Raw genomic sequence first — 20,106 nt, 5'->3', positions numbered from 1 at the left:
GGTCTTTGTTCTGACTCTAAATTGCATGGTTGTTCTTATATTATTTAATAACTATAAAAGAGCACTTGAAATATAGTATAGTATTGATATGGTATATTTAAATTATATAAATATTATAATTAAAAATGTTTTTCGTTCAAGAAAAAAATGGATTGATTGAGAAAAAACATTAAATTTTTTATTGATGTGAACAATTTGTGTATTTTGAAGTATAATAATACACAACATAAAAATTTAATTCTTTATAAAAATAATTCAAAACTAAAAAACGAGAGATTGAAAACATGACGGATTTTTCAGAGAAAGATTTCATTAATATGGCCGAAAGACGACTCACTTTCTCGCGACTTGGGTATAACGTGAAAGACAAAAACGAAAAGATGGTCGAGCAGTTTTTAGTGATTGGAAGTGTCACAGAAGGGAAAGCCAATGTGATTTACAAATACCCGAATAATGAGTTAGATACTCTCGACTACCCGACACTATGTAACTGTTGTTTCCCAAAAGGATGTAAAATAACAAAAAGAATAGCAAAAACCGCAGATGAATTGCAACAGATAAAAAACGATGCAGAAAATAGTCACAAAAATGTTGCAAACTTTTTCACTTTGTTTTTAGCGAGTCAGAAAAGTTATTTGAAGCGTTTTGCTCTCTGTTTTCGGATAAAAGTTCTTACCCAACAAACTCCGCACAATTCAATCAATTCAAAAGAATCTTTTGAGTATATGGAAAATGAATTTATTTCAATGATAATAACAGTAAGCAATCAATACGAACTATTAGTTTCTTTTTTAGAATCTTTATTAAGTCTACCCGAATCAAAGCAATTGTATGTTACCACTCCCAACAAACAAAGTATTCTAACTCTTGAAAACGATATGAATATTATCTTTAATTTACCATTCAATTACACTAAAGAAGTGCATTTATCTTGGTCCGCAGATACTTTATTGAACAACTCGAACATTCCGCTCTCTCGTTGTTTATTCCTTCGAATCGTTTCATTACCTCAATTCGTCGAAATGCTCTCCGCGTTGTTCCTCCAACGAAAAGTCTTCATCAAGAGTGCAAATCGCTGTTTAGTCAGTGGCGCACTTTCATTCTTAACTGAGTGTATGAGTCCATTCGAATACACTTCCCCTGTTATTAGTGTGTTGTCAGAGTCAATTTATGATTTAATGGATTCCCCAACTCCACTCTTGATAGGTTGTTATGATCTTCCACCAGAAATCCCAAGAGATTCTTGTCTCTATGATTTAGACACTCAATTCTCCCAGTTATTTACAGACAAGATCACTTTACTACCAAACAGTGATTTAATACTCGAATCCCTCGCTCTGCTTAGACCCCTCTTGAAGTCTCCAAAACACAGCACATTAGAGTGTATGAAAATTCACACAGATATCATAAAAAGTTCTTTAAATGTAATTCACTCACAACTCTCACAACTGGTCGCCAACTTCGACGACTTCATCGAAACTCGACATCTCGATAAGTATGGTAAAGTTTCTTTATTTGACTCCAATTCATTCGTTGAAACATGTGACGAAGATGCCAAACCCTTCATGAAAGAGTTTACCCAGACTCTAATATTCAATTCCTTCATCGATAATTACATCGACAATATCGATGGTTTCCACTGATTGACTTTTATATTTGTTTTGAGTGTTTTTTCACTCCAATTATACATATAATAATATAATATATATATTTAGAGTCAATATAATGTGCTCATGTTAAATAGCAATGATCGTGTTAATAAAATGAATAACAAGAAACACATTAGAATGGATTATAGAAGCCATAGGGATTATTAGAGGGAGGATATGCGCTATTAGACATTGGATAAGAGGTGTACATTGGTCTTGAATCCATAACGGATTGGGGTTGATAGACGGGCATAGGAGGTGGTGGTGGCATTTGTTGTTGATAAGTTGGGTATATTGGTTGTTGTTGATAAGATGGTTCAATGTATGAAGGTTGACACATAGGAGGAGGTGGCAATGGTTGAGCTATTGTGTATTGTTGTGGCTGGCAATAGCTTTGTTGTTGTATTGTATTTGGACCAAAAATGATTTGAATGTGTAACTCGCCTTTTGGATTGAGGCTTAACCACGTGTCAACGACTTGTCCACATTGCCCGGGCTGTACAATATAAGTGGTCGAACCCAAAAAGTCGTTTGATTTGAAAGTGTCGTAGTCCCATACATCAAATTTGATCCGCGACCCAAAGGGAACGTTTGTGTAATGAAAGGACTTTCCCCAGTATGGGTTCTTAGAGTAATTCACGACATGTGTTTGTTGGATTGAGCCGTTGAAATCGACTTTGACAAATGGGTCGCTCGAAAGACCGAAAAAGTCACCTCCTTTAAGTTGTCTTGCTTCTATGACTTTCAGTTCCAAATTCTGCATTTTGTATTTCAAAGTTCGTTTGTTAGCTTTTTAAGGAAAGAGAATCATGAAGTTTAACGATGAAGTATATGAAAAAAGTAGTTTACTTAAACTAAATGGATAATATAGTTTGTGGAAGGAATATATGTTTTGAATAAGTTAGAATAACATTTAATAAATAATGAAAAGTTTTAATTTAAAACAAAAACACTACAAAGTATAGTTTATATAAACTGTTAACAAACTTATATTATAATTAAAAATAAAATTAGAAGTGAAAATCAATAGTTAATTAAAAAAATTCAAAAGACTTTACTTGAAGTAAAAGAGATATATTTCCTCAATATTTAAAGTGAATGAAAATAGGGAGATGGCTTCTAATGAGTAACTATACATAACAATTCACAAATAACAAACTCTGAATACTTAACATCTCTTTTGTAATATTTCGTAACACAATTTTCACACTCTTTTGAAACAAAGAAATAGTCTGCACGCATCCCACTCAACTTTTTTATATCGACATAAGGAAAGAACGTGTAAAATGCCACTTTATGTGGATATAGAGATACAAAAGGGTCTATGAGGTTTGCACACTCTAAGATATCACTTGTGCCCTTTCTCTCTTCTTTGGTGAACCCACAACACCGCAACCACTCTTTAGGTTTGGCTAAGTCAGACCACCGTAACACAACATTCATATCACCACACCAAATCACTTTTTTAGATAAAGAAAGACGATGGATGTGTGACTTTAAATCGACATCCCACTCTTTGGCTCGCTTCTCCAAATTCTCTAACTTCCTCCCACTGTTTTGGACGTAAGTGTTCACCAAATAAAAATTGTCAAACTCGACGGTGATGATTCTTCCGTCGTTGTGTGTCTTTTCGTTGAGTGTATAAGTTACGTTTATTGGCTTTATTTTACTGAGCACGGCTGTACCCGAATACCCCTTTTTGTTGGTTGAGTAATTGTAATAGTGATGTTTGTACTCAGGCATTTCAACTCTATTTTTGTGTTGTAACTTTGTCTCTTGCAAACAAACGATATCAGCCTTTTCAGTGTTTATAAAGTCAATCAACCCCTTCTTAATACTTGCATTAATGCCATTTACATTGTAACTCATTATTTTGTACTCGTTTTCTTTCTTTTCTGGGTCGTTGCCTTTAAATTCGTCTTTGTATTTTGTATAGTTATGTGTTGTCCAGTATGCATCATTGTCCTTCTCTTTATCAAAGAGCTTATCCTCCAATATGCTCTTCCGTGTTGTCTTGAGAGTAGATTGACACACACATACTCTTCTCTTCATCTTTATAATTGAGGAATTAGTTTATTAAAAACTAAAAACAATTGTAGTTTCATTCATTATTTTCATATAAATATAAAAATATAAATTATATCCACTTGATAAATTGCATATGTTATAACCAAATAATCAAATTTATAAAACATTTGTTTAAAAACGTCGACTGGCATGTTATTTTGAATCTTTTTATTCCCAATGAATTCAAACATCCCACTTTTGAGTCGGTTAATCTCTGAAAATTTCCATTAAAACAAATGCAATAAAAATATCGTAGGTGAAAAACTCAAAAGCCACAATTTTGCCACAAAAAGGCGGAGAAAGAACTAGGGTTTCCTTTCGCTGCGATGTCTCTTATGTCTTCCGTTTTAGTATCCGAGTGGGACGAGAAGTGTGTTTCAACCAGTGTTCCACTCTGTGAAGAAGTCACAACAAGTGCTTTCGAGCGTTCAGTCTTAAGGACTTCTCAGTTGTTTCTTTCTGCCTCAGTGACTCCAGTCAATGCAATTTCAACACAACTCCCCTTTATAACAACTTGTAAAGGTTTTCCTGTTATTTCTATAGAGACTTTTGAACAGCAGATATCCAAAGAAGGGGTTGTTATAGATTGTCGCTTTCCTTACGAATACGAGGCTGGACATGTTTCTCATTCATTGAATTTGTGGAATGAAAACAGTCTGATTCGATGGGCTCACAAAGTTACAAGTCAAAGTCCTGTGTTTTTGTATTGCGAATTTTCTGGGACGCGAGCACCAAATTTGGCTCGTTGTTTACAGCGAGTAAACAAACAGATGTTTTCCGAGCTGTATTTAATTCAAGGTGGATTTTGTGACCTTTACAGCAAAGCCTCTTCGTGTGTTAATGGTTTTTATTTGTCGATGACTGCTCCCTCGCACTTCCAGGAGTTCATAACGTTCTCCAAGATGTGCGTCGACTATAAAAAAAGAAGAAACTTTGGTGCTCTTTCTTTTGCATGATCTTCAAATTGTTTTAAAATGATTGTTCTAATATATTATTATTATATTATAATAATATATCATTGTAATATATAGATTATATTATTCTATAATAATAGTATTAATATATATTTTAAAATGTATTAAATTATAATATATTATAATTTATATATTAAAAAATACTAAAGAAGAGAAATTAAATAAACTAAAAAGGTTATTATTATCAAATGAGTTGGGAAGAAGGTGATTTGGAATATGCCCGGAATCTAAGCGACAAACTTAATCTTCTTCTAAGTAGTTTGGGAGAGCTTCCTCAAAGGTTCATAGAGAATGTGAGAGTTGTCCAGGACGACTTTATGAGAGAGTTTACCACCACAACACAAATAGTCGTCAACCTTTGCTCAAAGATTTTACTTTCCGACTTTCCACGACGGAGCGATACAGTGAGTGAAAAGACTGACAAACACTCGCGAAAACAAAGCGAATCTTCTGAGACTGAAGCGCACAAGTTTCATCAATCGGAAAGAAATAAAAAGGATTTAGAAATTAAAGAATTGAAGAGTGCACAAGAGTCGATATGGGTAGCTCTTCAGTGTAGTAATAAGAGTTACACGGAGTTACTTTTCAATTACGATGAAATGAAAGAAACAGTCGAAAGTCAAAATGCGGTTATAAGTTACTGTGAGAAGGTGATAGGGAAGAACGAGGAATATCGGAGAGTGCAAAAGTCTGTTGAAGAGAAGAGTGTGAAGGCGTTGGTGAAACGGAATGTCTTCGGTAACGTTTTGACTCTTTTTGAGATATCAAAAATAGAGGAATGGACGCATACAACTCACTTTGAGCTTATTTATAAACGTGACAAGAACATTTCCAGTACAATTAAAGTGCCCAAAAACACGGGCGTCCTTTGCTTGGTGCGAAATCAGCACAACTCGATTTTTGGATTTTTCACACAAAGTGACATTGTCCCAACAGAGAAGTGGCAATTGCCAAATAATTGCGACTTCTGCTTTTCACTGCGGTCACTCTTTTCCAAAAGTCCTACCCTCCTCTTGTCGAAAAAGGATGGAAAGATAGAGCAATCGACAAGCTCAGATTTGATATCGCCAATTCTTATTGAAATGACCAGTTCTGTTGGTGTCGAGTTTTTGTATGTAAATGTGTTGCTGTGAGATGTTTTCGGGCTTTTGTGTGTTCAATTAATTTACTATTTTGGTCACTTTTGTTCCGTTCAAAGAACATGCTCTTGGTCACTTGTAACACCTCCATATTTGTCACGTTTGCTCACTAAAAGCAATTCTTGTTATCCAGATTTTCCTCAACACACAACGTTAACTTGACCTCAAAATCCGTATTACCCTTTGAGAAGGCCATTATAAAGAAACAAGTTGAAAAAACGGAATTGCACCAGTAAAAACAAAGGATGGGGCAAAGGTGCGACGATTTCATTTTTGGCTGAAAATAAGGTGAGATAAAAGTAATATGCACTTAAAACTTGTTTTATTATTAATTTAAATATTTTCAGTTTCTTTCCTGTGTTTTCAGTCTCTATGGGAGTAATTTTTTATAATGAAGATACTTTGATTTTACTGGCGAAACTGATAATAAGGAAAATAACGAAATAAAAAAAACAAGTAAAAGTAAATATGGTATTATGACCTTTTTACATAAAAGGATATATTACCCTTTTTAAACTCCGCTCACTCTAAAAGCAATTTCATCAACAAGAATTTGATTAAAAATGATATAACTTTTAAACTTTTCATTTAAAATAGTTCACCATTTTTAACTAAACTTGGTTGTAATTGTAAGGTGACGTGAATTTATTATTTACTTATTGATGCAAAGGCTGTTAATAAATATAAAAAAATACCATTTTTTAAACACATTATTCATTGTTGGAAAATGATTTTATTGATTTGAAGACTGATGATTCTTCAGTGAAGAGCATAGTTTCTTGGAGTTAATAGGAACTGGGAGTAATTGTTTGTATTATTATAATACTTATTTCATAACAAAAAGTCGACATCAAAATCTGGTTTGAACTATTGTATTTTTACATGTTTAAAGTCTTACTTCTTGTAAGAATAATAATTGATAATAAATTTTAAAATGTAGTGGCGCAACATCTTAGTTTGGAAGTAAAAAACAACTATGTGTGTTTTTTAACCAACAATGTAGACATACAAAATACAAGGAGTTACCCTCCAAACAACTTTTAACAAAAATTCAAACAACTAAATATATTTCAAAAATGTGCTTTATAATTTCGGACTTGTATTTTTGAAATAGATGGGGGTTAATCGTAATCAGTTATGAAACTTTTATGTAATCAGAAGTGGATATAGTCTTAAGTTTAATTTAACAAAATGAATGGTTCACAGCTGTTTAATTATATTAAATATATACTGATTACTGAAATTCAAAGAATAATTTTGTCTAATTGGCAGCATTTTTACTCTGTTAAGCGTGTTTAAAAGAACTTTTCAGGACTTAGCCCGACTATTTTCCCATTCAATGATCTAGGCACAAAAAGACAAATTCAGCAACTTTATATTTTAAAAATGTATGATTTGAAAAGAAAACAAAAATAAATAATTAAATGAAAAAACTATTTCAATTAGGTGGTACTTTTAGTCAAGTACAATCTTCATATTACCCTCATTTTTATCTAAATATATAATCTTTACCTTCAATAACATTTTTGTTTGGTTTTAAAACTATAATATTATGATTCTTTAAAGTATACAAACTTTTTTTTGAAAGGCAAAAGGCAAAGTTTGATCATCATTATAATGATAATGCTGTTATGATTCTCATAACAGCATTATTATTGGTATTTTAATTATTGAGAAAGCACATTTGGCGTTTTTAACACTTTGATTTGCAAATAATCAAAAACGAGAAAAAAATAACGGAAACGCCGAGGAATGGGCATTGGATCAAAAAGATCGTATCAATTACAATGTTTATTCTTTTTAAAAAAAATTCCAATATTTGGGGTAATTTTGCTATTACAAGTTCTGAGGAAAGAATTTACGAAGTCACGATTTGTTAGCAAAAAATTCTCTACAAATCCAGGCGATACCGCGTTAATTTAATACCATGAATTTTAAAAAGAAATAAATAAAATGGATAAGGAAGGTCAAAGAAACTAGATGGTGAACAGAGTTTTTATTCCGATTATTTTAGGAGTAAGTGTGATATTTTCTTGTACAAAATAACGGGATAAGAAAAGAATGGGCAACTTTTATCGGATATACCATTTCACTTCCCAATCAGACAAAGAGAATCTAAAAATACATTGATTCATTCAAAATAAAAAAAAGAGTTGGTTTGGAAATAGATTTCGTATTAATAACATTAATACATTTTACTATAACAACGTAGTAAAACAATACATTAAAATGGGATAAATCCGACTAAAAATACAGACAGTCTCAAATCAAAAAAGAAAGGAAAAAGATTTGGGGTAATTTATCAATTTAAAATTAGACGAGTATGCGTACAGTTGCGGACGGTATAAAAAGCGAACTAAAAACCATAAGACCACCACATGTCCCTTTCAGCATTCACAACAGTCCCAACAGAGAACTACACTATCATCTACTCTGCAACTTCATCACAGTCACTCGAAGATTCCTCCGAACGAACCGCCCCACTTAATAAACAATGGAATGATGAAATCACTATCTACCTCATGTTGACGTACAAAAAGTGGCAGTTGTACGATCGAAAGAAAATTGCGTTGAACGTCTTCTTCAAGAATACAACCCAAACTTTGATCGATGTCTTTCACCTCTACAAATCACCAACACAAATCAGAGACAAAGTCAACAACACCAAAAGCTCGTTCTCACTTGTAGTCAAGAAAATGAAAACAGATAATGCTCACTGGGTGAATGACAAATGCGCGTCGATCAGTAAAGACGTCTTTAACTTCATGAGAGAATACTTCTCGGAAGATACGTTCTTCGACGTTGATATGATCGATCGACAAATCGACGCAATCAGGGATAAATACTCACGACATTTTTCCCTCTCGAATCAACTCAAATCAGCAATACTAAAAATAAAGTCTCATTAACTCCATCTTTTGTAAATCATTCTTTTATTGCCTTTTGGTCAAGTTTGACTCACCTCTTTTTCATTCAAGTTTTTACTACAAAATGTTCATTTTCATATTATACTTATTTAACTCTTCTGATGCAATCTGAACTTGGTTATACTATTCATATTTTGCCCGCTTAATTAAAACAAAAGGCACCATTTTTGCTTTGCCATATATAGTTGATGAGCGGAGTTTATTTAGCAGTTCATCATAAATATACCTTTCGAAATCGTAAGCGTTTTTCGTTTTAGGGTTTCTTTATTGAAAAAAAATGTGTTGTTTCTTATGAATAAAATCGGGAAAATGAATAAAAAACTTTTTTAATTTTTGGGTGCATTTTATGTGCGCAACTATTTTGGGAGCATTTTTGATATAGTTCCCTTTTAAGTTCTTTCTTTACAAATTATATTTTTTATAGTAAAGAAGACATATTATGTTTGAGATGGAAAAAAAATTGCGGTTAACAAATCTACAGCTTGTTTATAGTTGTCAACAGAAATCAACAAAGAAGTTTAAGTTGGACAGAGCTTTTACACTTATCATTTGAATGTCATTTATACATTTTCAATTTAGTTCGATAATTATTACCATGATAAAATGTATCCAAGATTTTTATAATTATTTTAAAGTCTTTGTGAATTTAACACAGTTCAAAACGATGTCAATTTGTTAACAACTGTTTTTCAAATAAGATATATGAATGTAATTAATACTTACTAAGATTATCATTGTACAAATCATTTAAACTGTCATCAAATAAAACTGAATTAAAATTGGAAATAAATTCAAAAATAATAATCAACTTGATTCTGTAAAATAATGATTTAAATAATTAAACAATAAAAATAAAACAATACCAGATAAGATTAAAAATAGATTGTTGCAAATCATTAAGATTTGTTTTTTTTAATAAAAAACAAATAAAAAAATAAACAAAAAAATTTAGTTATTTGACACATTTTATTGACAAAAAATATCCCAAAACCACAATTTTTATTCAAAATTATTTCATATTAAAGTGACTTCCCAAGGTGTGCAAGTTAGTTTAAAGGTGTGCAAGTTAAGGTATAGTTCATTTATAATTTTTTTATTAAAAAAATAGAATCATTAATTTTTTGAAATTTTGAAAAAAAAGATTATTTTTAGTTTAATTATTAATTATAATTTCGAAGTTATTACTAAATTATACTTTAACTTGCACACCTTGTGACGTTGCAATTTTTAACTTTCACACTTCGAATACAATTAATTAAGCAACAATTTCGGGAAAGCGACCCAATGGAAATTATCGAAGGACCAGTTCTGGACAACAGTGCACATCGATTTGTAACAATGAACTGCACCTATTAAACAGACTATTTGTTATTGTATGCTATAAAATGGCACAGAGAAAAACATAATGTTTATTACACTTTCTTCTTGTCGCTTTGAATTACGCTAACACAAGAGACATCGACACTTATTCACGTCTTGAAACAAAACAGTTTTTACATTAAACACATAGACAAACCATTACCCAATTTTTATAATTTAATTTGCTTTTTGTAGTTTATTAATTCAAGCACCAAAGGGTTGTGTGTTTTTTGAAACAATTTGGAAACGAATAACATTTTCAATAAAATGTTTTTCAATTAAAATTTAGTCTTGCACGCCCTTTCCCTGTAAAAAAGACTAAAAATTTTAACTTGCACACCTTGGGGAAGTCACTTTACTTATGTTTAATAAAAATAATACATTTTATAAGACTTGAAGATTCTAATTTAAAAAGGTTAAACCAAATTATTTTTAATAAACTATACTATTTTAATACAAAAAGTTAACCAAAAGTTTGAGTTAAAAGTGTTATAATTATTCTTCGAGTACGTTGACTGGGTAGCAAGCAACGATATCAGTCATTTTTGGAATCTTCATAAGGACTTGTCCCTTAGTAATAGGAGCCTTAATAGCTTCATGAGCATGGATTTGTGCCATGACTTCCATAATCTTTGATCTTGGGACTGGCTTAGTTAATTTGCATGGGACTCTATCCAACACTCCACCAGCAACTGGCATAGAAGTTGAGAAGACTCTGAATGGCTCAATATGTTCTTGTCTGACATAAGCATCACCTCTTGGGCATGAGTTTCCTTTAACGGAAGTGATTTGATTGGTCTTAGTGTCGATCTTGACTTCAATTGGGCAACCTCTTGGGCACACAATGCAGTTCATGTGTTTGACCAACTCGCCTTCAGTCTGTGCGGCAACAACCTCATGTGGATGTGCCTCAACATACAAAGTGACTTGTTCGCCAGATTTGCAAGCGTGAGCATCGACCCAAACATGACCCATTTCAGCTGGAAGAGCGTGTTCAATCTCACTTTTTCCTACCTCGACATCACCAACTTTAGCAGTGACTGTCGCGCTTCCAAAGTCCTCCTTAAATCTGAATGAAAGTTTTTGCTTTTGTTCAACAACACAGACTCTATCTGGAACACAGTAGAGTAACTCCTTGGCTGGAATAACTTTCAATGTCTCCTTCTCGCCTCCAATGGACAAAGCAGCAGCTTCACCAGCAATAGCTCCTTCATTAGAAGCTTCATCAGCAAGATCATGGACATGCAATTGATTGCCAGCAGCGTAAATTCCCTTTTCGACACATCTGAAACCATCGACCAATGGTCCACGAGTTCTTGGATTCAATCCAACGTTGTGTCCAGCTTGAACAGTCAAGTCTGGTTGTGGAATAAGACCAACTGAAAGCAACAAGCAGTCGCATTCAACGTCAAATTCAGAGCCTGGAATTGGTGTAAATCTGGCATCGACTTTAGTCATAGTGACTGAGGTCAAGTGTGGGGCTCCATTGATTCTATTCACCACAGTAGAAAGTGTGATTGGGATACCAAAGTCATTGCAGCACTGGACGACGTTTCTCTGAAGACCACAGATCTTTGGGCAGATTTCATAGACACCAAGTACTTTAGCGCCTTCAAGTGTCATTCTTCTTGCCATGATAAGTCCAATATCACCAGAACCTTGAATCACGACTCTCTTGCCTGGAAGAATCCCTTTGTAGTTCACTAAGGCTTGTGCAAGACCAGCTGTTAAGACACCAGCACATCTTGTACCAGCAATCTTAATACCAAATCTGCTTCTTTCTCTGCACCCAACAGTGAAGATGCACTTCTTGGCATGAATCTGGACGGGGGAAGTACCATAGACTACAGCCTTAATAAGATACTCATCATTGGTATTCTCAACATCAGTGACATATGTGTTGACTAAACAGACGGCTCCAGCAGCTTTGGCTTCTTCACCGAGTCTATAGGCATACTCTGGGCCGGAAAGTTCTTCTCCGTATCTTCCAAGACCAAATCCAGAGTGAATGCATTGCAACAAGACACCACCGACTCTGTCCATTCTTTCAATAACTGCTACTTTAAGACTCTTGTTTGTGTCAAGTGCAGCTTTAGCAGCAGCAAGACCAGAAGGTCCTCCACCAACTACTACAATATCAAATTCCTTTCTTTCACAAGCAACATCATTGGTCGGCTTAGCAACATGTGGCTTTGGTACTGATTCCCAAGCAGGATACTCATTGTCACCACATACTTGTTTCTCTTCCTTTCCAATAGCATACGGCGCAATTTCAGAGCCACAGATGCTCTTGGAAACAGAAGTCATTGGGATCCCAAGTCTCTTTGAGAGAATCTCCATGACACGTGGAGTGCAGTAAGACCCTTGGCATCTCCCCATACCAGCTCTAGTTCTCAATTTAACAGCATCAATAGTTCTTGCTCCTTCATCAACAGCAGCATTGACATCACCTTCAGTGACTTGTTCACAGACACAGACGATCTTAGAATAAGCAGCGTCTTTAGCGGCGGCTTCAGCTCTTTCAGCGTCGTTCATATTTCTGAATTTAGTAGAGAGTGGGACGTATTTGAATTCAGTGTTATTCTCAAGCTTAAGTTCTGGGTGGTTCTTCTTGACAGACTCTTCAAAGATCCCCTTAATGTACTCGGCAATGGCTGGAGATGCAGTCAACCCTGGGGATTGGACACCGACGGCTTCGATGAAGCCTGGGAACTTCTCATTCTCTCTAATAATGAAATCGTTGTTATTCTCAACAATAGCTGGTCTGAGTCCAGCAAATGCGGAGATGACGTCCATGTTATTAATAGTTGGAACTAATTGTTTTGCCAAATCAAAGATCTTGTTCATAGCAGCGCCAGTAGTAGAAGTCTCAGTGTACGAGTCTTGGTTGTCTGCATTTGGACCGACCATGACTGTGCCATCGACTGTTGGGATAATCAAAGTACCTTTGGTGACACCAGTTGGGCATGGGAAGATCACACTCTTCACTATTCCTTTCAACTTCTTGTCGAGTAAATACTCCTCACCCTTTCTTGCAGTGATATGGAAGTCGGCTTGGTACAACATGTTGGAGACATCGGAAGCAAAGACACCAGATGAGTTGATGACAACTTTAGCAATGAAAGTCTTTCCATTGGCAGCAGTGACTTCATAACCAGCATCAATCTTCTTAATAGCAGATACAGCTGTGGATGTGTAGACATGAACACCATTGGCTTTAGCAGTTAAAGCAGCAGCAATTGTCATTTCATATGGATCGACTACAGCAGTAGTTGGGCACCAGATAGCAGCTTTAATGTTTTCGCCAAGGTTTGGTTCTTCCTTATGAACTCTTTCATAGTCCCAAAGTTCAACTGGCACGTTTTTAGTCTTAGCAATGTCCATGTACTTGTTCAAATGAGGCACTTCTTCCTCAGACTTGGCTACCATCAACTCACCGCAGTTGGTCATACCAAAGTTGAGCTTCTCGTGCAACTCGTGAATGAGAGTGTTACCTCTGACTACAAGTCTTCCCTTAAGAGTTTCTAAAGTGGTATCAATACCACAGTGGCAAATACCAGAGTTGGCAGAAGTAGCTCCAGTGGAGACATCTCTTGCTTTCTCAAGCAAAGCAACCTTGAGGTTCTTGTACTTGGAGAATTCCAATGCAGCAAAGGCACCAACGCACCCCGCTCCAATAATTACGACATCATATGTTGACATTACTTCGACTTGAATGGAGACATCAGTTCAGTGTCATCTTTATATGCATATGACATGTGGCAAGAATCTTCGATTTCTTTTTTTGGTAGAATTATTTGCTTTTTCTTAATTCGTCGTTTTTTATTAACTGTTTGACTTCTCCAATGGTTTCATTTCTAGTTGTTATACTATTGTTGATTAACTCAAAAAAACCAAACTTTGGAGATTTGCATTTCAGGGTTTTCATAAGTTGTAAAGAGCGTTGAAAAAGGTTGCACCTTCCTTGTAAGTCTGGCGGTTTCGAATTTATAGCGGAATATGTTTTGGAATAAATGCGATTTTCATAATGGATTTTTTGCTGGTTTATTTCCGTTATATTTTTTTTCTAAACGTTGTTTTGGAATTCAACTCTTTTTCAACGATTTTTTGGAACGTTCGTACTTTCTATTTTTGTTTCTTTTTTTTTTGTACTATATATTATAACATTAGCATTTATTTAATAATGAATTGTATTAATAATAATATTATTAATAAATATTTACTATAAATGTATGAATTCCGGCATGTAATGGCGGGGATATAAAACCATAAAACAAGAAGTCGTAACAAAAATAATTTAATTAACATTTATAGTTTCTTTTTATTATTTAATTGATTATTTTGAAGATAATTGTATTGTGTGTTGATCATAGTAATAACTTGGAGTATGAATATAAAAATGTCTATAATCGACCCACTAGAAGTCCATAGTTAGTGTATTGTAATGTGATAAATTCATTTTTTATTAAAAACAGATAAAAATGAAATGTTTTAGAACCTTGCTTTCATTTGTTGAACAACACGTCTTGGTTTGTTTTCTCTTGGGTCCTTCTGAATGTGGTTGTTGTGTTCTGGATGTTTTGGACCAAATGGAAAAGGTGCAGGGACACGAGAGTCCATTGATCCTTCAAAAGGAGCAGTTGAGTTGTCATCATGTGGATGGTGTGGTGGGAAGTGTGGGACTTCTGAACCAAATGGCACATCTGAACCGTCTTTTGGTGGGAAAGGTGGTGGGATGGTTGAGTCACAAGACTCACTTCCATCTTCACAAGGCACGTGTGGCGGATGTGGGAAGTGAGGACCGTGGTTGTGGTCATCATGTGGGAACTCGGGTGGTGCTATTGAACCTTCTGGGACTTGTGAGTCTTCAATTGGCTTCTCATGTCTTCCTCTGAACGCAAGTGCAGAGCAAATGAGTGCTACAAAGAGTATTTGTTTCATCTGATATTATGGTTGATTTTCAATTGTCTTATATAGGTGTCCTTTGCGTCAAAGTTGCTGTTTTTGATAGAAAGGTATTTCGCATTGAAATAGAAATCCTACCATCTTTCCTACCAACAACAGAAGAAGACTCTTTTATGGTTTTTGATCATTTTAATATTAATTTAAGTACTATTTAACTATAGTTTTCAATAATATTTTTTTAAAAAATGAAATATAAACTTTAATTTATAGTTTAACAATGATAATCAATTAGCATAAAAAAAGACAACAGACAGACTCTACAGATTCACATTTTTTTTCAAATTTTTATTTTATTGAACTTCTCAATTATAAAAATTATAAGCTAATAAACAACTAATTGTAAAACAACCAAAAAAAAATAATAAATTTATTTTTATTATTTTGAATTATACATTAATAGTTAATACATTAGAAATTAATAATTGATCTTTAATACTTTTTTTTAATAAGAACTCAACTCATAAACTAGTGGAAGTGATGATTATCTCTGTATTCCGAAGAGTCATTTTCTCGTGGCGACAATCTTTCCAAAAATCTGATCCACTTTATATTATTAACAGAACAATTATCTTTACTTACTTTTTTTATTTTGAATTGATACAATAAACAACATAGAATTACATCCCCAATCACCAACATCTTGGTGGTGCTTCTTTGAACTTCTGAAGTCTTTGACACCCCACAAAGCACATAAAACCGAACTCGGTGATGTCTGAAATTCCACTCAATACATATAAACTCGAACACTCTTTAAACGCATGCGCTCCAACATTCAGCACTTTTCCTTTTATATCCAACCCATTGAGGTCAGTGCATCGAAAGAAACAACAATTTCCTATTGTCAAGTTCTCCGAAGGTGCAGACACACTCTTCAGATGGTCGCACCAGTAAAACACACTTTGTCTCAGTCGTTGTGTTGTTTTAGGCAATACCACTCTCTCCAAATTGCGACAAAAAGCAAAAGCCTCATCTCCGACTTCCTCGACGGACTGTGGGAAGTCCAATGATTTGAGTCCACAACACCCATAAAACATTCCGTCTGGTATTTTGTTGAGAAGCACATTGAAATTCACGTTTTTGAGTGTCGTGCACTGTGCGAAGCAGTACCTTCCTATGTCAGAGGTGTTATATGGAATTTCAATTGAAGTCAATGAACAACAAAAATTGAACGCTTTTTCCCCAATCGTTCTTAACGACTGCGGCAAAGTCATCTTGAAAGTTTCCCGCAAAAAGAAAATGCCGTTTTACCAATAGAAATGAGAGTGTCTGGCAAGACCACCTCTTGGAGCTCTCGACAATTCATAAAAGCGGATTCGGAAATGTTCAAAATGCCTTCTGGGAGGGTAAGTGAGGTGATGTAGTTGCATTCACAGAAACACTTCAGAGCCACGGAACGGACTCTTTCACATTTAGGGATGTCAACACCATAGAGACGTACATCCGTATTGGTGTATTCCACATTCATATATTCTATATTCTCGACTTTATTATAAGTCTCTTGGTAAGTCACTGAATACCACACTTTGTATTGAAATTTATGAGGGATCAATGTACTACTCCTCGAGTAGACGTGTTGCGTTTCGAGTTTTTTAAATAAGAAAGTTTCTTCAATTGGGTTATAGTGAAATCTTGTGAAGAGTATCGTGTGCTTCTTTGAAGTCAACATTGCATTTATGTAATCACTTGGTGAATTGAAATACTTGGAAACAATCATTAGAGAGTATGTGTCCAGTGTAGTTTTCTTCATTGATGTGCAACGCATTGGGTTTTAAGTTGGTGTGCACTCTTATAATTATTGAGCAATATTTGACTCTTAAAACGAGGTTAATAGACTTTTCTACCGTTGTTTATTCATTGATGTTCTTCATACAAAATATTAGCTGTGTAATTTATTTCTCTTGTTATTTTTACACACTTGAAATCTGGGAAGTACTACAGTGTTTCCCCGATTAAATGTAACAAAAAGAGCTGCAATAGAAACAATACACAAAGTTCATTCGACTATTAAAAATTGGTACCAAAAAGGTATTTTTGCTAGCTCTCGTTTTTTTCACATCTTTTTGTTTTTTTTTGTACAATTGTACTTGGGATTGTGTATTTTCTTTTCATTTTTTTAAAATTGAAAAGTAATTCGGCAGAAAAACTCTAAAAAAACAAATAAAAAATGTTAGTAAAATATTAAAAACTTTTTAAACTTATAGCCGGTTTTTTTTGGTAAAATAAATTGACAAATTATTTTTGATTGTCATAAATTAACAGACTTAAAAGTGTCAGAAAACGTCCATTATGAAACTTATTATAATTTATTTGTGATTTTGTTATTTAATAAAAATATTAAAAATAATATTTCATTTTCATGTACTTTTGGACGAATTATTCTAATCTTTTTTAATTGTTATTTTTGTGTTTTTCGATGATTATAATGATTGTAATTTTGGGAAGATCAGATGCAGATTTTTCTTTTCAAGATATTAAAAGACAGTCAAATGTAATTTAATTTAATTAAATCATTGTAGTACAAATAAGAAGGAATTAATTAAAAAATACTTTTTCGATAATTACTATTTTTATTGGTATTTTTATTAATAAATAATGATATTTTTACTACCTGGATAAATTGAATTTTTGCCAGTCTATATTTAAAAATACGACTTTTATATTCATAATAATATTTATAATTTTATGTTTATAGTTACCTTTTATTATACTTTTGTTAATGACTTATTAATAACAATAAAGTAAAATTTTAATACATTATAATTGCATAAAACAATGAGTAAAATATTTAATAATATTTAATAAAAAGAACAAATACAAAAAGACTGAAGATTCACAATGAAAGAAGAAAACGTAAAAATTGATTGCTTACTCTCCATATGACTAACCCCTACAAACACAGTACTAATCATTTCACGTTCTATAGATGCAAAAACAAGACTGAATGTTCTGAAGCCACAACAGACCACTGTCCATTTCCATTTGCACAGTCGATAGCTACAAATGGGTTTTCCGATTGATACTCCATGATTGTATTTGACTTTTCTGGGTTCCATAGAAGTGCGCCTTCATTTGTGGCTATTGCTATATGTGGCAGTTCCCAACAAATATCATTAATTTCGCCTTTAGTTTTGAACGTCGTCTCTTTCTTCTTGTCCATTCTTAGATCGACTATGTTCACAGAATTCTCGTTCGCAACAGCAACTTTATTGGGGTCTTGAGTGTTCGTTGCAATGAATGGCATATCTGCAGTATATATCTTACTCCCTTTCGAACTCCTCGTATCGACCACATGTACCCCCTCGTTAGTTGCAACGACAAAACAATTCTCCTCTTCAAAAATCGCTTTCGCGTCGCTGACCACCTCAAAGTGTTGCTCCGACACCTCCGCTGTTTTCTCGCCGATCTCCCACACTACAACGTCTCCATTCAAATGCCACGAAATCGCTTTTTTGCTCTTCGAGAGGAACGGTTCAATGCCAAGCGCGGGTTGTTTTGTGAATGATTGTTCGATCGAGAACCCATCAATTACTGTCAAATTTCTATCGGCCTCATCAACATAACACACCGATAGCCCATCACCCGCGCATATGAGTGAGTCCAATGAAAACCACTTTGGAAGAAAATGAACGTCAGTCAATGGAAACGGCGACTTTTTTAAGGCTTGGGGATCGGCCAATATCAAAGTATTCAACTCGGAAGAGTATTGAAGTAAGTGAAGGTGATTTGTTAATTTGTCTGAGTTTGTTACGTATGTTGCGCGCAACCGATTAGCGTCTGATTTGTCCATAGAAAGTGTTACGATGGAACTCTCCTCGGGGTGGATAAGCTCGTTTTGAAGAGGTAACATTAATGAAGCATTACAAGATCAGCGAAAATACTCTTGGCATTCAACTCGTTTGGAAATGTATATTTATACTTATTATATACTTATTGTTTAGTTATTACTAGTTTATTAGTCATGCAAAGACATGTGGTAACTTAGTGGTAATAAAGGTGTACTGTTTCGTATCATTTCTTCCTTATGAAAATGAGTCACTCAAAACCATCTCAACGTCTTTTCTTGTCTTAAAAATAAAGGAAGTTGTTATCAGAGGATAAACCAGTTGAAATCCACGAGGTTTTTTGTGCCAATAATTAAAAAATAGTATCGGGATCTGAGTTATGGAAAAATAGAAAAAGACAAATTTTATGGATTCTGGTTTGAGATGAACAATGAAATAAAAAAAAAGAAATTGAACCGATTTTAAGCTGGTGATTGTTACAAGAACAGGAATTCAAAACAAACAGAAGTAAAAAAAAAGAAAAAATGTGTCAGGGAATTAAAATACTATTTTTGGTCTTTTCAACTCTCAAATGGAATATTGCCAACTTGCATCAATGACTAAATAAGAAAGATATTTAACGGACTTTTTTTCGCTGATAATTCTTAAAACGTTGAAATATATCGAAGTAAAAAAGACTTTTGAGTAGTTTCATATTATAAAATTAATAAAAAAACTTGTGTTTTATAATATAACATTTGAAATTATAAAAAGTAGTATTTATAATAATAATATTATAGTCGGGTGATAAAGGGGGTTAATTTGGGACAGAAGTAGTTAATTTGAATAAAAAACTATAAAATATAATTTCTTTAACCATAAAAGTATTAGAAGGGTTTTTTCAATTAACTACTTCGAAAATAATAAAAGAAAACCATAACTTTCTATTTTTGAAATTATTCAATCTTTGAAAACAATGGAAGAAGAAGAGAAAGGAACCCTCGATGAAACAATTACAGGCAATCAACACAAAAAAGCAATTCAAATGCAAGAAACTGGTTTAAAAACTGTATTTCAATATATTCATGATGTATATGGTTAAAATGCCAGAGTTTAATGAATTAACTACAATGAGAAGACAAATATATTTTTGTTTTCGAAAAATGTTCATATTTAACCAGTTTATTTGTACAAATGGAAATCAACTTTTCAATTTTTTGAACTCAGTTGACTGTATTGAAAAAGAAGCAGTTGTTGTTACCTTC

At 33.6% G+C, this 20,106-nt stretch overlaps 11 protein-coding genes across 11 annotated transcripts; 4 read left to right on the top strand and 7 right to left on the bottom strand.

The window, feature by feature from the left end:
- Positions 1-725: 725 nt before the first annotated feature.
- Positions 726-1,643, top strand: EIN_057210 (hypothetical protein; the record flags this gene model as incomplete). The annotated part of the gene is made up of 1 exon (XM_004260059.1): positions 726-1,643. One exon carries the CDS (start codon positions 726-728, stop codon positions 1,641-1,643), a length of 918 nt encoding a protein of 305 aa, XP_004260107.1.
- A 139-nt stretch (positions 1,644-1,782) lies between these two features.
- EIN_057200 (hypothetical protein) lies at positions 1,783-2,412 on the bottom strand (the record flags this gene model as incomplete). The annotated part of the gene is made up of 1 exon (XM_004260058.1): positions 1,783-2,412. The coding sequence occupies one exon, from the start codon at positions 2,410-2,412 to the stop codon at positions 1,783-1,785; it is 630 nt and encodes a 209-aa protein (XP_004260106.1).
- Positions 2,413-2,768: 356 nt separating this feature from the next.
- On the bottom strand, positions 2,769-3,701 carry EIN_057190 (exodeoxyribonuclease III, putative; the record flags this gene model as incomplete). Its single annotated transcript, XM_004260057.1, has 1 exon — positions 2,769-3,701. The coding sequence occupies one exon, from the start codon at positions 3,699-3,701 to the stop codon at positions 2,769-2,771; it is 933 nt and encodes a 310-aa protein (XP_004260105.1).
- A 341-nt stretch (positions 3,702-4,042) lies between these two features.
- Positions 4,043-4,672, top strand: EIN_057180 (hypothetical protein; the record flags this gene model as incomplete). The annotated part of the gene is made up of 1 exon (XM_004260056.1): positions 4,043-4,672. The coding sequence occupies one exon, from the start codon at positions 4,043-4,045 to the stop codon at positions 4,670-4,672; it is 630 nt and encodes a 209-aa protein (XP_004260104.1).
- A 206-nt stretch (positions 4,673-4,878) lies between these two features.
- Positions 4,879-5,823, top strand: EIN_057170 (hypothetical protein; the record flags this gene model as incomplete). The annotated part of the gene is made up of 1 exon (XM_004260055.1): positions 4,879-5,823. The coding sequence occupies one exon, from the start codon at positions 4,879-4,881 to the stop codon at positions 5,821-5,823; it is 945 nt and encodes a 314-aa protein (XP_004260103.1).
- A 2,384-nt stretch (positions 5,824-8,207) lies between these two features.
- On the top strand, positions 8,208-8,738 carry EIN_057160 (hypothetical protein; the record flags this gene model as incomplete). The annotated part of the gene is made up of 1 exon (XM_004260054.1): positions 8,208-8,738. The coding sequence occupies one exon, from the start codon at positions 8,208-8,210 to the stop codon at positions 8,736-8,738; it is 531 nt and encodes a 176-aa protein (XP_004260102.1).
- Positions 8,739-10,610: 1,872 nt separating this feature from the next.
- Positions 10,611-13,817, bottom strand: EIN_057150 (glycerol-3-phosphate dehydrogenase, putative; the record flags this gene model as incomplete). Its single annotated transcript, XM_004260053.1, has 1 exon — positions 10,611-13,817. The coding sequence occupies one exon, from the start codon at positions 13,815-13,817 to the stop codon at positions 10,611-10,613; it is 3,207 nt and encodes a 1,068-aa protein (XP_004260101.1).
- A 789-nt stretch (positions 13,818-14,606) lies between these two features.
- On the bottom strand, positions 14,607-15,056 carry EIN_057140 (hypothetical protein; the record flags this gene model as incomplete). The annotated part of the gene is made up of 1 exon (XM_004260052.1): positions 14,607-15,056. One exon carries the CDS (start codon positions 15,054-15,056, stop codon positions 14,607-14,609), a length of 450 nt encoding a protein of 149 aa, XP_004260100.1.
- Positions 15,057-15,545: 489 nt separating this feature from the next.
- EIN_057130 (hypothetical protein) lies at positions 15,546-16,114 on the bottom strand (the record flags this gene model as incomplete). Its single annotated transcript, XM_004260051.1, has 2 exons — positions 15,546-15,658; positions 15,718-16,114. The coding sequence occupies 2 exons, from the start codon at positions 16,112-16,114 to the stop codon at positions 15,546-15,548; spliced, it is 510 nt and encodes a 169-aa protein (XP_004260099.1).
- Positions 16,115-16,287: 173 nt separating this feature from the next.
- On the bottom strand, positions 16,288-16,842 carry EIN_057120 (hypothetical protein; the record flags this gene model as incomplete). The annotated part of the gene is made up of 1 exon (XM_004260050.1): positions 16,288-16,842. One exon carries the CDS (start codon positions 16,840-16,842, stop codon positions 16,288-16,290), a length of 555 nt encoding a protein of 184 aa, XP_004260098.1.
- Positions 16,843-17,997: 1,155 nt separating this feature from the next.
- Positions 17,998-18,927, bottom strand: EIN_057110 (hypothetical protein; the record flags this gene model as incomplete). Its single annotated transcript, XM_004260049.1, has 1 exon — positions 17,998-18,927. One exon carries the CDS (start codon positions 18,925-18,927, stop codon positions 17,998-18,000), a length of 930 nt encoding a protein of 309 aa, XP_004260097.1.
- Between the last annotated feature and the right edge of the window lie 1,179 nt (positions 18,928-20,106).

The sequence above is a fragment of the Entamoeba invadens genome (assembly GCF_000330505.1).
Source record: "Entamoeba invadens IP1 unplaced genomic scaffold scaff_1105074726711, whole genome shotgun sequence".
NCBI classification, from domain to species: domain Eukaryota; phylum Evosea; order Mastigamoebida; family Endamoebidae; genus Entamoeba; species Entamoeba invadens.
Note: the sequence above shows the minus strand (reverse complement) of the source record. Positions and strands in the feature narration are given on the sequence as shown.